The sequence below is a fragment of the Triticum aestivum genome, chromosome 1D (assembly GCF_018294505.1).
Source record: "Triticum aestivum cultivar Chinese Spring chromosome 1D, IWGSC CS RefSeq v2.1, whole genome shotgun sequence".
Taxonomy (NCBI): domain Eukaryota; kingdom Viridiplantae; phylum Streptophyta; class Magnoliopsida; order Poales; family Poaceae; genus Triticum; species Triticum aestivum.
This window is the reverse complement of record NC_057796.1, coordinates 257,167,416-257,182,598: the sequence shown is the minus strand read 5'-3', so window position 1 is coordinate 257,182,598 and position 15,183 is coordinate 257,167,416. Positions and strand designations below refer to the sequence as shown.

General features: G+C 45.4%; 2 protein-coding genes across 3 annotated transcripts; one reads left to right on the top strand and one right to left on the bottom strand.

The window, feature by feature from the left end:
• Window positions 1-472: 472 nt before the first annotated feature.
• LOC123168142 (uncharacterized) lies at window positions 473-1,514 on the top strand. The gene is made up of 2 exons (XM_044586018.1): window positions 473-662; window positions 777-1,514. Exons 1-2 carry the CDS (start codon window positions 503-505, stop codon window positions 995-997), a joined length of 381 nt encoding a protein of 126 aa, XP_044441953.1. The 5' UTR covers window positions 473-502; the 3' UTR covers window positions 998-1,514.
• Window positions 1,515-5,243: 3,729 nt separating this feature from the next.
• LOC123181336 (sphingoid long-chain bases kinase 1) lies at window positions 5,244-14,580 on the bottom strand. Of its 2 annotated transcripts, XM_044593588.1 has the most exons (10): window positions 14,278-14,548; window positions 13,844-13,946; window positions 11,301-11,827; window positions 10,820-11,188; window positions 9,477-9,570; window positions 9,365-9,402; window positions 8,254-8,400; window positions 7,242-7,341; window positions 6,197-7,146; window positions 5,244-6,088 (listed from the first exon to the last, which is right to left on the bottom strand). In XM_044593588.1, exons 3-10 carry the CDS (start codon window positions 11,706-11,708, stop codon window positions 5,936-5,938), a joined length of 2,259 nt encoding a protein of 752 aa, XP_044449523.1. In that variant the 5' UTR covers window positions 11,709-11,827; window positions 13,844-13,946; window positions 14,278-14,548; the 3' UTR covers window positions 5,244-5,935. The 2 variants fall into 2 exon arrangements, with proteins under 2 accessions (XP_044449523.1, XP_044449522.1); XM_044593587.1 differs by lacking the exon at window positions 13,844-13,946 and having other exon boundaries at window positions 14,278-14,580.
• Between the last annotated feature and the right edge of the window lie 603 nt (window positions 14,581-15,183).

The following is a 15,183-nucleotide window of genomic DNA, read 5'->3' as shown; positions in this document are numbered from 1 at the left end:
GAATATGAGCGGTGGAGGTGGAGGTGCAGTGGTGGAGCGACGACGATGACCCGACCTCGTTCTCGTGCCTCGTCTTGCGACCGGCGAACCAGCGACCAACCATTCTCGCTGACGGAGGAGGTGGAGGAGCGGCAGGCTAGGGTTTGCTTGTCGGGGCTCGAGGAGGCACGCGTCGATGGAAGTGGAAGCCTATGGACTGGCCGATCCACGACTTTCACATTAAAAAGGACGACGGCCGGGTGGATGGCTGGCAGCTGGCAGGTGGGTCCGATCGCCCGTGTGCAATTAATTTGGGCGGTAGAAGGTGGTGGGCGACCGACAAACGGATCTAAGGCGGATGAGGAGCGGGTGCGTTGGACCGTCTTCTCTGTCCGTTTGGGCCGAATCGGACAGGCCGAAGGTCGAGGTCGTGCGTTGGAGTTGGCCTTATATATCACACCGCGCGCACCATGGGCGGCATGCACAGGGCGCGCCAAGCCATCAGCTTGTCACCTTCCCGCCCATGCCCGAGCAGAACACCGGAACAGAGCGAGCGAAACAAAAGCTAATTAAGCGACCCATGGCCCAGGGAGGCGATGCCGCCGCGTGCCGCTGCAGTCTGCCCCTGCTGCCACTGCCACCGCGGCGCCTCCTCCTCGTCGTCCTCGTCGCCATGCTGACCGGTAAGCCGCGTACGTGCAACCGCAAGCTCGCATGGAGTGGCGAAGCGCGAGTTGCATGCATCTCTTGAATGTGTGCATGCATGCGTCTGATGTGGCGTGACCCGTTTTTTGCAGCGGTTTTGGTGGCGGCGCCGTCGGCGAGGGCGGCGTGGGTGGAGGACTACCCGTCGGGGGTGCCGTGCGGGGCGACGATCCCGGTGGAGCAGTGCGACCCGGGGGACGCGGCGGCCAACAGCGCATGCATGGACGTGTGCCACTACGGCGGGTGCCGCCGCGGCGGCCGCTGCGTGTCGCTCGGCTTCGCCAGGGGCCGTGGCTGCCATTGCAGGTGCTAGCCTGCCGCACGGTAGCTTCCATGTTCTTGCAGTTCGCCAGCGGCTCTTCCCGGCCTTTTTTTCCCCTCTGTGTGTACTTGAGTGGTACGATCTGTGCAATATTGCGTTGGGTGGTTTCACCTGCGCAGTCGGTGGCTTCTGTTTGCTCCTCCGTTTTTCTGCATGCACAGCCTAAGGCCAAAAGTCGTCTCTCAAATCGTGGTCGCTGTCCGTCTCAAACTGGACAAATTTCATATAAACTAAACGGTTTCTTTTAAATTGAACCAAATTAAAGGAAATGATTAGCATCCACCGGCGGATTGCTTCCAAACGTCAACCGCCTCCATCGTCTACCACGTGTCCATGTGGCCCCACCAGTTCTTCACCTTTCCTTCCCCAGAAACATCTCAATCCTATCGCTCTCCGTCTCAACCAAGAACAGCTGCAGTGAAGGGCCTCGGCTTGTACGGGTATCAATTTTGAATAGACTATAAATTTCTGCAACAAAACCTCCGTTACAGAATAATTCTACAACAAGACCTTTATTGCGAAAAATTCTGTAAATTTCCCGACTTAATTTCTGTAACAAGGCTGTTGTCACAAAAATTTCTACGGCAAGTCCTCTATTGCAAGGGAAAAAACTATAACAAGACCTTTGTTGTAAAAAGAATTTTTGCAACTTGACCTGTGTTTAAAAATTTCTGCAACATGACCCACGTTGCAGAAAATTTTCTGCAACACGACCTATGTTATGATGGTACAGGTTGGCGCTCGACCACTCAATCCGTGGGATCCGATGGCTTGTGAGGTGTCCGCCAGCTGACGCGTAGCGGATCCCCAAATTAATACTCCCTCCGATCATAAAAAAGTGTCGCACCTTTGAACTAAAGGTTGAACTAACCTTAGTTCAAACTGTGACACTTTTTTCCGATCGAAGGAAATAATATTTTTGACATATTTCATTGACAAAAGCGCACGTGACATCAATCTTTCTTTCTGATCCTGTCGCTCCTGCCCGCCTTTTTCTTCCTTCAGCGCTAAAAAAAGTGCTAGGTGTAGGATTCAAACCCAGCACCTATTGTGTTTATACACATCATCCTTACCACCACAACAACTAGTACTGGTTGTTGTCTATAAAAAGATAACGAGGTATTTGAACCTTTTTACTACTATATGAGAAAAGAAATGAAAAAAAAAATCTTGCTCTTTTTCTTTGGATTCTCCAATAACTCACGTACAATCATCATGATATCTGGTTTCACGAGTCTCAAGTTGATAATACCTTATTAATTTTCGTGCGGGGGTGGGGGTGAGGGGGGAGTTGATGAAATATCCGCTTGGTAACTTTTTGTATGAATAGCATGGTAACTCGCACATCATAGACCTGATAACTCGCATATCACCGACCTGATAACTTATATAACTCAGTCCTGATAACTTTGGCGTAGGGGTGGGTGTTGATGAAATATCCCCCGGTAACTTTTGGTTTGAATAGCATGGTAACTCATACATCGGAGACCTGATAACTTATGCGACCCGGTCCTGATAACTTTGGCGAATATAGGTGATGAAATATACCTCCGATAACTTTTATGTGAATATCACGGTAACTCACACATCGCTGACCTGATAACTTATGTACCTAGGTCTTGGTAAATTTGGCTACTGGGTGGAGGGAGGCACGTTGATGAAATACCCCTCGGTTATTTTTTGTGCGAATAGCTTGATAACTCACACATCGCGGGCCTGATAATTTTGGAGAGAAAAAGATGTTGGAAACAAATCTTGATGCTAGTAGTTTCTATATTGTAGTTTTATAGCCTAGAAATTCATGATAAAGCTGAGAATGGAACTCAAGACTTCAATATTGAGATCTTAACACAATAGCCAACTCACCCACTACTTTGGCTCCTGACAAGTTCAAATAAAATACCACTTTTTTACCATCCAAAATGAAAAAATTGTTAAAATATACCCGTTGTAGCTTCTATGTAAATAAGATGACAACTTACGTACAATTAACCTGATAGCTTACATATAAACGCATTGATAACTTTTCACCATGGGCGAAAAGTTCTAGAAATATGCCCTGATAACCTAGTGCAAATAGCATGGTAATTTATGCACCAGACACCCGATAACTTACATACAACACATTTGATAACTTTTTACCCATGTGAAAAACGTTACTGAAACAAGTTATCGTGCTTCTCATATTATAGTTATCAGGCTTATCATAGTATAGTTATTAGGTTGCTCAAGTCATAGTTATCACGCTGGTCATGCCAAAGTTACCAAGCAAAAAAAAAGTATTATCACTGATATGACAGAAAAATGAAAGGTTCAAGTAACCTTGTTTATATACAATAGACAGCAACAGAAGGTGGCTTAGTTGGTTATTGGGCTCAAAGTCTAATAAATAGACTTGGGTTCAAGTCCCCTTTCTAGCATTTTTATTTTCTTTTCATATTGTGTAGCCAAAAACCAGAAAAAATCACTAGCCATTTACTATTGGTGTATACGGTTTTCGAGAGAAGAAAGAAAATCAGTGGAATCAAGCGTGCAGGTCACGAGAGAAAGCTGGGTTACGATCTGTTGCTTATTTTTAACCTAGTCTAAATCTCCGTATGTCGTGGAGAAGTTTGTGTTCCACGTCCTATCCTTCCCATGTCCGTGAGCTCCGAGAAGTGAGGTCCACGATCAACGTGGATGGGCCGGTCTTGTGGTCGTTGCGGTCAGGCAAGAACACTGCAGACGGCGTGACCGACGCGGAGCTGGCGACGTAGGCAGCAACATTCCCATCCATGATCGCCTGCATCGCCTTTGCGTGTGCCTCCGCATCGATCTTCGTGAACAGGGTTTTAGTCACTGCCCGCAGGACGGGCAGCCGCTATCGCTCGTGGCGGATGTCTGACTGGTACAGCGTCCCCTGCTCATCCAGGAAGCCTGAAGTCTCCGCGACCATGGCCACGACGGCATCCTCGTTCGTCTGCTTGACGATGATTTGTCCCTCCCCGAGCCAGTGCTGCTCGAGAAGCCGAAGGTTGTATCGCTGCTCCTCTTGCAACATTGTAGGTTGTGTCGGCTCCTCCTCCGTCGCCATGACGGAGTCGTAATGCGCATGCACCATGATGAAGCTGACAACCCGCACGGGAACGGGTGAGGGCTTGGCCTCATCATCATACGCCTCCTGCATCGTGTGGTCATCATCCTCTTCCTCCAAGCTCTCCTCCAGTGAGCTCGAAGGCAGTCCAGCCTCTATGTGCCACGCACGCCGGGCCTGCCAGTTGTTAGCAAGGACCGCCTTCTCGTGCTTCTGCGCCGATGAGAGCCGCTTCCACGGCACTCTGCCAGTCGCCATCACTGCGCCAGCGGTCATGGATGAAAGGAGGAAGGAGAAGCGGAGGTGGTGCAGTTTGGGTTGTGTGCAACCGTGTTTATATAGTGGGCGTCCATCAGGCGAAGCAGCGGTTTGAATGCGGGCAGTGAGTTTCTCGGATGGTGCACCTGTTCTATGCCGGGTAGCCGGCTTCCATGCAGTAGGAAGTAGTCTCGTCGCCCCGTGTGGTCACATTGCTCTGCGACGGCATTGAACGTGGCGTGAAGAGCGAGCGAGCGGACACAGTGTCGGCGGTGCTCTTCACCAGTGTGTCCCTTCAATGTCCGGCATGTTGCAGAGCGGTCATATTCACTCTAAACCAGCATGAATGTGGCGCGGGACGATTGGAGCGGTCGCACAGGAGAGGCGAGTGTCTGCACGGGAGAGTGGTTTTGAGTGGGACCGTTTGCCAGACACATACGTGGCGGAGGTCCAGACTGAAAGCTCCCCTTGATTTGGGTCTGATTTGCGATAAAACTGACCGCAGATGTTGTCCATGGACAAATACGCATTGAATGACAAAGTGCGTATGAACAGCTGTCTAAACGTTTTGTGGGCTATTTGAGGGTCCTTCTTGAAGATGTTCGGTCTCTTTTTTAGGAAAAGATCGCAATCGCCAGGTGCCTTTTGTTCGCTACCCTTTTTAGCAACCTCCAGCTCGTGTTAGCTACCAACTGCGTCCTACAATTATCAAACCAACGGTTATATATATCTTTGCCAGTGATGGTTTCCGTACCTAAATAAAGTTTTCAATGATCCCGGTTGCCAGAAGCGTGGCGTTTGTCGGCTTGTCCGCGCCGAACGCTTTACAGACCTTTTCTGATGATTAATAAGTTTCAGCCCTCCAGGGGTTGTCAGGCACAATTCAGTTCTATGCGACCAACAATGTCACACTATCAAACCATGCTGTTTATTCCCCAGCAGAGAACAACACATAGTACCACATATGTACCTGCAGGGACAAATTACAACTCAATACATCACACTTCGCGCACAAACACAAACACAAAAAGAACTATAGGTGGGAAAGCCAGCAGCACCACAAATATCTTCTCTCCTTTTTTGGTTCATCCAAATCCTATACTATACCGGGAACACGACATGATAGAAATCTGTTCACGCTTTCTGTAAACACCACAAGCTGATCAGGGACATAGCATTGGCAGTGTTATGCTTGTCCCTCTAATGGGGGGTGACAAGCATCAAGTGGCCGGCACCAGGGACCTCCAAACAACCGCACACACCAGGGGTAGGCACCATGCTGTTCTGAACAGAACCATCCCTCCCAAGTACGCTGATCAGATAGAAGGCTCTATAGCACATCCGATACCAGCCAAAGAACAGGCGAAACGAAGAGAAGCGCAGTGGGCTGCAGACCAGATAGGCTTTACATTCCTTAGATAAATGTCACCGTCTGGCACTTTCGGTCATCAAGCACGAATGTACATCGCTGGAGTTATATGTGCCTGTCTGTCAGCGAGGCTGTTCTGGATGCAGAGGTAAAAAGATGAAGAAAGTTGCCGGTTGTACAGGTGTGAATTTCCAGGCAGATATAGGGCTGCAGGGTGATGTATTTACAGTTACTGTACAGTGTTTTTGGCTGGCCTGCCGATCAAACGACTTTGCTGAGGTAGCAAACTGCACCGGACCTGCCCCTTGACATGGAGTAGCTCCCCATCAATACCACACCCATCATGTGTATTCGGGCCTGCCTTAAGTCTCACGGATCGTACCTGAAAATAAGCACAGCAGTTTGTCAAATGAATGAAACTAGAATTGGATAATTGTTTCCGTCATGATGAGTAAAACTGGATGCTCAACAAAGAGGAGCCAAATCCCACCTTTACATATTCCACATTCGGAAGAGAAATGTGTTTTCCAAACTGCAAAAGCACCAAAAACCTTAATAACCTTAGCCTCCCACTTCCACCAACCAGCAGCAGGTCCAGACAGTTGTCGTCATATTCAGCCTTGGGAGCAACAATCTGGGAACTTAAACTCTGCACGGTCTTGCATGAATGGTTGCATACCAATACACCGAGATAGCGCCCTTTCCTAATGACCCATCTTTCATCTAAGCTTGGGACTAGTTCCTTAGTCAGACCAAGCTCAATGTCATCTGATGGACCATGTAGCTCGATAGGAGTTTCAGGTTCCCAATTAGGTTGATTATCCCATTTAGGCTCCATATCCCACTTGGGTCCTGTATCCCACGCAGGTCCAGGATCTGAAATTGTGGATGATGTGTCTTCTTTATCATGTGTTGTGGTGCCCTTAGAAGATTTAGTGTCATTTGTAGCAGTCAAACCTGGCCACGCTTTTTCTGTCCTTGACTTTGATTTGGATCTACGCCAGCTGGGAGTTGATGCCTGAGGATGGAGCGATTCTTCTGGTTCTTTGAAAGTACTTGTCCTCCCTAATGACTGGCGTTTTGATTTCGGATCAAGTGCACGCACAAGTTCAGATGGTTCATTATTAGCACGTGGACTAGAAACTTCTGGTTCTCCCCCAGACATTATGCTCGTAGACATGATTGAATCAATGCTAGACAAACTTGAGGCGCGTGGTAAACATTCTGCTCTCGACCTCTGAACTACATCGTCATAGAGGTCTGACGTATCAACCTTTTCTTGTCCCTCCACAATTTTATGCCCAGCACCATCAACATCTGCTGCTGGAAGATACTCCAATTCAAAACTGTACTTTGGCAAGCACAGGAATTTCAGAAAACCAGCAACAATGTAACGGAGAGGACCAAAACGCTTCTGGTATTTCTCTGAGAGCTCAAGAACTGCAGCATATAAATGGAAACTCACTTTAGTTCAAGAAGCTAATTTATATTTTAAAAATAAGAGAAAATTTCCTGAAAATTCAAGTATGTGGTACCATCACTAACAAAGCCAAAATACGAGACTGTTGTGCCAAAATGCGTAGTCCCACTCTGAATCCATTCAACAGAAAAAACATCAATAGGTGTAAAACCTCCCTGCAACGAACAAACAATTTAATGAATATTATTACTTTGACTAGACATTATATGAAAAAACATAGACAATAAAGTTGCAAGCACAATAATTGATGGTATCGACACTAAACAATTCAAATAAGAATAGGGTAGCATCTCTTAGATGAAACTACATAGTCAATAGCAAACATGACATACAGGTACAACATATTTTCACTTTGTTGGCGTCAGTGTTAAGACATGGTTGGGTGTTGCTGGCAACATGACAATAACACAGTAATGCAGAATCGAAAGAAAGCTACATCGAGGAGCGTTATGGTCATATTAAGAGTGGAGCTGTGCTGTATTTTTGTGTGGGTCCATGGTGGAGGGATCTCAGGGAAGCCTAATGAACAATTACAAAGAAGTAACTCGCATGTGACCATGTGAGGAAGATGTACTGTCTAGCGGTCGCTACCTGCCCCATATAAAAAACATGAGAAAAGATGTATGATAAGAAAGACTCAACAATAGGACACGCTATAGTCACGTGAAATTGGGATGAAGCTTCCAACAGAACAGCTAACATTAGGGCAGTGACATACAGGCCCAGACAAATGGAACCATAGGGAGGGCAGACAATTACAAATGAAAGAAGAATATTTATTTGTAAAAGAAAAGAAACAGAAACAGAAAGATATTTGGATACTGGCGTTTCAGTGTACAAGCACCATTAACCACAATTGATTAAATTGTTTTACATCAGGGAGCTGAATCCCTAAAGGTGTATCTATGAACATAATCCTACCCAACATGATGAGTAACATTTAGGTTCTTTAATAACTCTTACTTCTTAAAATGTGATGTCAACAAATTATATGCAAAGTTGCAAAGAGGAGTGAAAACATACATAGAAAACAATCAGTAAAACTGAACAAATGAAATGTTATTTACCCTGACAATGGACAATGCTGCAGAAATTGGATCTTTAACACCCAAGACTGTCCAAACAAGTGAGTTATCAGATCCTGCAGGTATTATACCAATTGGAAGAGAGCCTGCCTCAATTTGATCATCTCTGCACAGAAGACCATTGAGTACCTACGGAATAAGTTGATTGTTGCATCAGGACCTGTAGTAGCACTTAGCACACAAATATCTATTTTCACAACAGGGAGAGGATGAGTTCGGGAAACTACCAAACAAACAGGCTCCTTGAGTGCTCATGGAAATAGAAAGGTTAGACAGTAGTAAACATACATGACCCTCAAATGTTAAAGATTAGTATTTAGTTGGTAGTACTGCTGAAACAATTTAAACCTTCTGAGTATCCAAAACCCAGCAACTTTGTTCAATGAACTCAAAATTGTTGTGGCATAGCAAAGTAGAGAATATGGTGTATGCAAACTTTTTATGTCCCTAGATAAAACCCCTGAACCTAGTAATTACCAATCGAGTGGGTGAAGTTAGGGAGCTAAAACATTGGTAACAAAATAAAGGTGCAGAATTTCTTTCAGGGTATTGTGACAACCTCTTCGTTGTAGCTATTACTAATAAGAGTGTGGATTTTGTACATTCTGTGGACTATAACCCCCCCCCCCCCCCCACCACCACCCACACACACACACACACCATCCGCTGTGAGCTTTGAGATGTGCATAGTTTATGTCTCAAAACTATGTGACACTGTCCTGGAAAAAGAACTGTACTCTTCCTGATGAATTAATCCATATTTAGCTTGTACTAATCCATTAATATGCATGTCAGGCATTCAAAATTAATTAAAAATTAAGTAGTAGTCGAATCCAGACAACAAATGTGTGAAATCAGTATGTGCTATGGCGGTTGGCGAATATGCTGAAAATATATGAATCCCAAAGCACAAACTGATGCTGTGTGGCCATTGGGGGGAAGTTCGGAAAATTTAGAAAATCCAGATGTATAAGAGTAATAAGACTGACACTAGGATTATCTTTTCTCTTTACTATACCACACTAGACCCCAAAAAACTAACATGACAGAGAGACCAACAAAAAGAATATGCATGGCATTAATATACACTAACCTCATTAACAATTCCATCGCCACCGACACATACAATTCCTAGAAAGTGCAGGCAAAAAATGATTTAGATGATCAACATAAACTACTAAGGAAAGATGTAAAGATAAATATACCATCTGGACAGGTACTAAAATCAATAGTTGATACAAGAGATTTTGCATGACCAGCATGTGTAGTTTTAATCACTTCCATCTTGAAACCTGCAAGCTGTCTCTAACACTTATTATTATTATTAAACCAGACAAAAGTACTTGAGGCTCTTCTATTTGAATCTGTGAGGTAATGATGCTTCAACTAGTGCCTGAATTTTGGATCCACTACTGTGCTTGATATGGTTAAACTTTGGATGCCTGATGACTACTTTCTTTTTAATAAATATTTAGCCAATGCGGTTTGAACATTAAAAAAAACATATGCATAAACGAGCATCACCTATAAACTTTTTATATATAACTGAATGGCAAAATGTCAAAGATGTACAGAAATGGCATTCGTAACAAATTCAGCATCCTAGAACTGAGTAACTGACATAAGAAGTCAATATAGATGTCAAAGGCCATGGAGCCGACATGACATGGATCAAAATGTTTGCAGAACCGTGGTCCGAATGTAGGGCCAGGCTAATGACTGGAATCAAAGGTAAAATCAGGCTAGTGATTGAGAGAGGGATATTAAACTATACAGCATACAAACAAGACTCAATATTACACGTTACTAATCTAAATTACATCAGTTTATTTTATCGTATTGCCTTTTTGCCTTCTACATGCCACCCTAAGTAAAATATATTAAGATCCAGATATTATACATCTTAGTAATTAATATAACCACAAAATGAATTGAATGAGACCAGAAATGAGTTCAACTGAATGTAATGTAAGAAAGTGTTCCCAGTTTACAAAAAAAAAAAACCCAAATACAACTTTGCAGTATAAATTTGCAGATTTGCATAAATGACTCATTTTTACACGAATTGTGTCTACTTCAAAAATCTGGTAAAACAATGATTCGATGGCCGGATCTAGATCCGATTACATCAAACAAAAAGGTTTCTACTTAGGATCGTGATCCTAACAACATTGCATTCGATGGTAATCAATGGTATGACTGTGTCGATGTGAGGTACTCCCTCCGTAAATAAATATATTTCTTTATGGAGGGAGTAATTTTCCAATTCATCACTTTGTAAGTTAAACTAAATTGCTCAATACAGGAAGTGGTAAACAAGGAAATCTAAAACACATACATGGAAACATGTTTTCCTTTTTAGATGAGAACACATTTTTAAGTTGGGTGAAGATCATCGTAGCGACCACCGTTGAACATGCGAAATACCTTACTAATCTAATTTTGAAAGCATGCTTAATTGCTTATAAACTGAATTAATATCTTATTTGGCAACCACCCAAGTAGATGTCATCTCGGTATTAACATGCTTCTACTTAGCTAGACATACCTTAAATATGGGCTCCACTTTCCCGTGGAAAACTTTGCTAGATCTACCATGTCCAGATCGAGGATTCAGGATGACAAGTATCTTTGGTGGAGACCGACATTTAACATATGGATCAAGCATGGCATCAAATGGAATGAGTTCAGAAGAATGCTTTTTGCTTGATGCCATGGGGTGTGGTAACAGATTTACATAGCATTGCTGATCTGCAAAACCATTAACCCACCGAAAGGCCTCATGTGGAGCAGTAGATAGGAAACGCAAGTCCTTCTGGATTCTTCTAGGCTTCATAAAGCAGGAAAGTCCATTAGATCTCTTTTCAAGAGGGCATGCATGCACGATGAAATGCCGAAGCCCAGCATTGTATGATACCTGTGGGTTAAGTTAAACAAGAGCTTATTATTAATGTGATATATGCTTGTGGTAAAACTCAGAAAAACATATATGCCAGTTGCAGACTGAAGTCAATGAGCTAACAACTTACAGATACAATGTCCTCGAGCTTAAGGATGTTAGAGCCCCATACTAAGGCTTCAGTGGTGAGCCTAGCATCAAAACAATTACCACTAGACCCTGATCCCGACTGTTCACCTGAAACGCTTCTGCCTTTGTTATCTAACGTAAGCTTCCCAGAACAAACTTCGTATCCTAGCAAATCAGACTTCTCATCTTCAATTCGGTTATCGTGAGTGCTCCCCTTTTCTGGATCTTTGCTTGCATCTTCTACATTTTTTTGCTTTAAGAACTTAGTATTGCTTGTTTCTGGAAATACAGGAGAAGGATCTTGCTCTGCTGCAGTTGGAGATCGCCTGCTATTTGTACGACGAAGCACTTTATGGATCAGTCCCCTTGGTGAAGTAAGATTCTGCTCGTGATGGTCAGACTTCTGCATCTCTTTCTTCTAAAAGTAAATCCAGTACAAGCATAGCATTGGAGCTACATGTTAGGAAATGCCTACGACAATAAAGGCATCACTCCACAAAGCTCATGTGAAGCCACTTATGACTGAGCCTGCAGAATACATGTAACAGAACATCAAACAGATAGTAATAGAACAGATGTGTGCCTTAGTATGTTGTATAAGAAACAACTGGCAAATAACTGATCAAAGTGCAATAAACTCCCCCTGCCCCAAAGCCCGGGCAGTTCCGGCGGCGGTGGGACCTTTCTCCCCAGCGGCTTCCCCCTCGAGCGTGGGCTCGGCGAGGCTGACGGAGCGGAGCTTCACTGGACCTGGTGTGGCGAGCACGCGAGCAGCGTGGTGTGACCCTGTGGGGACGTGGCTGCGGCTACTTGGCTGTGCCCCAGCGGATCCTGGCGGCGGAGGCTGCAGGCTGGCGCGTTGGCAGCCATGGTCGACGGCGGCGAGGTGCGGGTGGCAGATCCCTGTGATGGCGCCACTAGCTCTGCTCGACGCGTCCCCCTGCGATGGCTGGCCTGGTTTGGCAGCCACCCGGCGGCTGTTGCACTGCGCTGGCCGGTGCTCCCGTACTTCGACGGTGATGATAAGTGGCTTCCTTCTCGGTGCTGGTGGTCTCCGGTGATCTGCTTCCCTGTCTCCTGTCTGCCCTTGCATCGGTGGTCTTTGAGGGGTCTGTGGTCTTGGGCCAGGGCGAAATCCCTGCGCGGCGACGGCCTGCGCTGACAACGGCGACACCTGAGGATGCTGTTACCTCCATGGAGGCGCTGTCAAGGCCCTGACTGGCCCCTCCTCGAGCACTGGGGGAAACCCTTAGTCAGGCAGCGGTAGCGTCTCATCGCCGTCCCCTTCTTGAAGGCGCTGCATGGGTTGCACATGGAGTCCCCGATGCGGCAGCTGGAGATGGTGACCTCCCCGGTCTTTCCGGCGAGGCTTGTTGGCGATGCATTGCTGTGATGTGGGCTGCAGCATAGGGCGTGGGCGTCTAGGGCGCAATGTATGCCGGCGCTGGCGTGTCCAAGACGATGGCTTCGCTAGTTCCGTCCAGATCCTGCCATCCGCCTGCCAATTCTCCTAGGCACAGGGGTGGAAGGTACGTTGGCCCAGGCAGCCCTGGAAATGTGGCCTTCTTTGGAGGCGCCTGCCACCTGGCAATGGCTGTGACGCGGCCTTGACGCTCTGAGTCTAGCTTCCTCACCATTCATGGTTAGAGGCTGGACAAGGTGAGACCTTTCGTCGTTGCTGTCTGTAGGTGGTGGCACCTCCTCACCTGCTCATTTGGTGAGGACGGTGGTGTGTGTGTGTGTGTCCCTCCTGCTGGGAGGTTGTACCTGTACCTGTATTCTCTTCCTGTTCAATGAAATGAAACGCAAAGTCTTTTGCGTTTTCTCGAAGAAAAAAAAGCACAATAAACTAGGAGTCCAGAAAAGTACATAGGCCAGCTACCTAGTAGTCACTGGTGGGTTACATACCAACATATACAGATCTAAAGAAATTACGCCACCCTCCCTGAACTATGCCAGATATACAAATATTTATAAATGAAACTGGAACGCTGCAAAAGAATATTTAACTTAGCATCTGGAATTTATCTCCAACATAATAAACATGCTCCTGGTTTGCATACTCACCAGGTTTGCGTGTTAGTCAATGTAGTGCCTTCCTACAGCACAGTAACATACTGAAACTAAACAGTCAACTGGGAAGCGATAACTTCTAGACAAACCGGTACATACAGGTAAGTATGTAACGAACTGGGTAATATAATCTAGACTATGAAGGGTGAAAATCATCAAATACCAATTGCATGCTCCTGGTTTGACCAATGAAGCCTGGACATTTCATAATCCTACCTGAAGTGTCATGATTCATAAATATAATACTGGAAGCCATGCTGCATGTCTGGAAAGGCCAAGGCTACAAACAGCTGGGGAATGCTTCTAAGGATCCCTAACCAATAGATAGCGACTAAGGAAAAGACTACAAAGCAACCTAAGGGAACATCATGTTAGGTACAACATAGGCTGGTTATTGAAAAATATATAAAAGGTGAAAAACTCTGTCTACCTAACTTGAGCAATCTGAATGCAAAAGCTTTTGGAAGGTACCAAGCAACTTCTAACAAAGTGTGCCCCATTCCAGCTTTAAAGCTGTCACTAGCAGCTCTGGTAAAGGACAGGCAGCTGAAGTTGATCCAACCGCAGCCAAAATCTAAATGTCACAGTTCAAAGCTCATAAGTAAAAATAATAATCCCCTGCTTAGCTAAAAATAATAAACCCATACAGCTTTGCGATAAAATCTCGCGGCAATACATAATTCCACACAGCAGGAACAAAAGGATTTTCCCAGACCACTAGCAGTAATTTCCTAGCTCGATTGAAATTGAAGGGCGTCTTAGTCTTACTTCTGAATAAAACTACTTCAAATTTTTCCCAATTCGACCATGCAGACATTAACAGGGACGGATCTAGATGGGCGCACATAGAATTTGTGGAGGCCAGTGAGGTTTAACCAATCGCTGGATTGCAAAAAAGCTCGTACCTCGAAAACCAATGGCCAAAATTGCAGACGGGGTCCAGACGGCAGGGTCGCGACGAGGTGGAACGGGGACGGCGATGGCGGCGAAACGCGTGAGAAGCGGAGGGGTTGCGGGGGTGAGGCGGAGGGGTGGCGATGAGCTACGGCACGGCGGCAGCTCTAGGGCTGGGCACAGCGGTCGGGTTGGAGCTTGGGTAGGTCGGGACTAGGGAGAGGACGAAGAAGAGGAAAGAATGGTGTACAGGACGGTGGAGAGGAAACCGTGGAGCAGGTCGATTTTGACTCCGGGTGCCTGGAGCAGCTATTTGATTCGGAAAGAAACAAGAAATGGTAAGGTGTTTTATTTTGGAACTTGGACTTTTTTTAGGGCATGTACATTTTGTACTTACTTCCTTTGAGACATGAAAAATCAGTTTTGCTAAGTCTCTGTCTCGATAGTAACTTCCTTTGATTTTGCATGGAGATTCATGCAAAAAAAAATTGTTTTTTTTCTTCTTACATACTAATATATCACTTGACTTAGACTTGGTTAAATCTTAGTCGATTGAGACCTAGCCACACACGTGAATAATATATAAGAAAATGTGAGGTGGGTATATGACATGTATATTTCAAAGCTTCGGTTCAACATTCGAGTTAAAAACTAGGTTAGGTTCAATATGGACTGGAGTATTGTGATAGTATCATAATTAGTTTTTAACTCAGCCTCTTTCCCCCGACCTTCTCGCAACCAAGCGCAGAGGCCCTCGGTGATACCACGGTTCCTATCAAGCACGCCATCATCAGCCCTCAGCAACTCCTGACCGGAACGTGCTTCCGTGCACTTCACCTCGGACACCTCGGCTGCGTCCCGAGCACGGCTTGCCGCCCTCTAATCGGCGTCAAGACGCCCTTGCAACTCCTGAAATT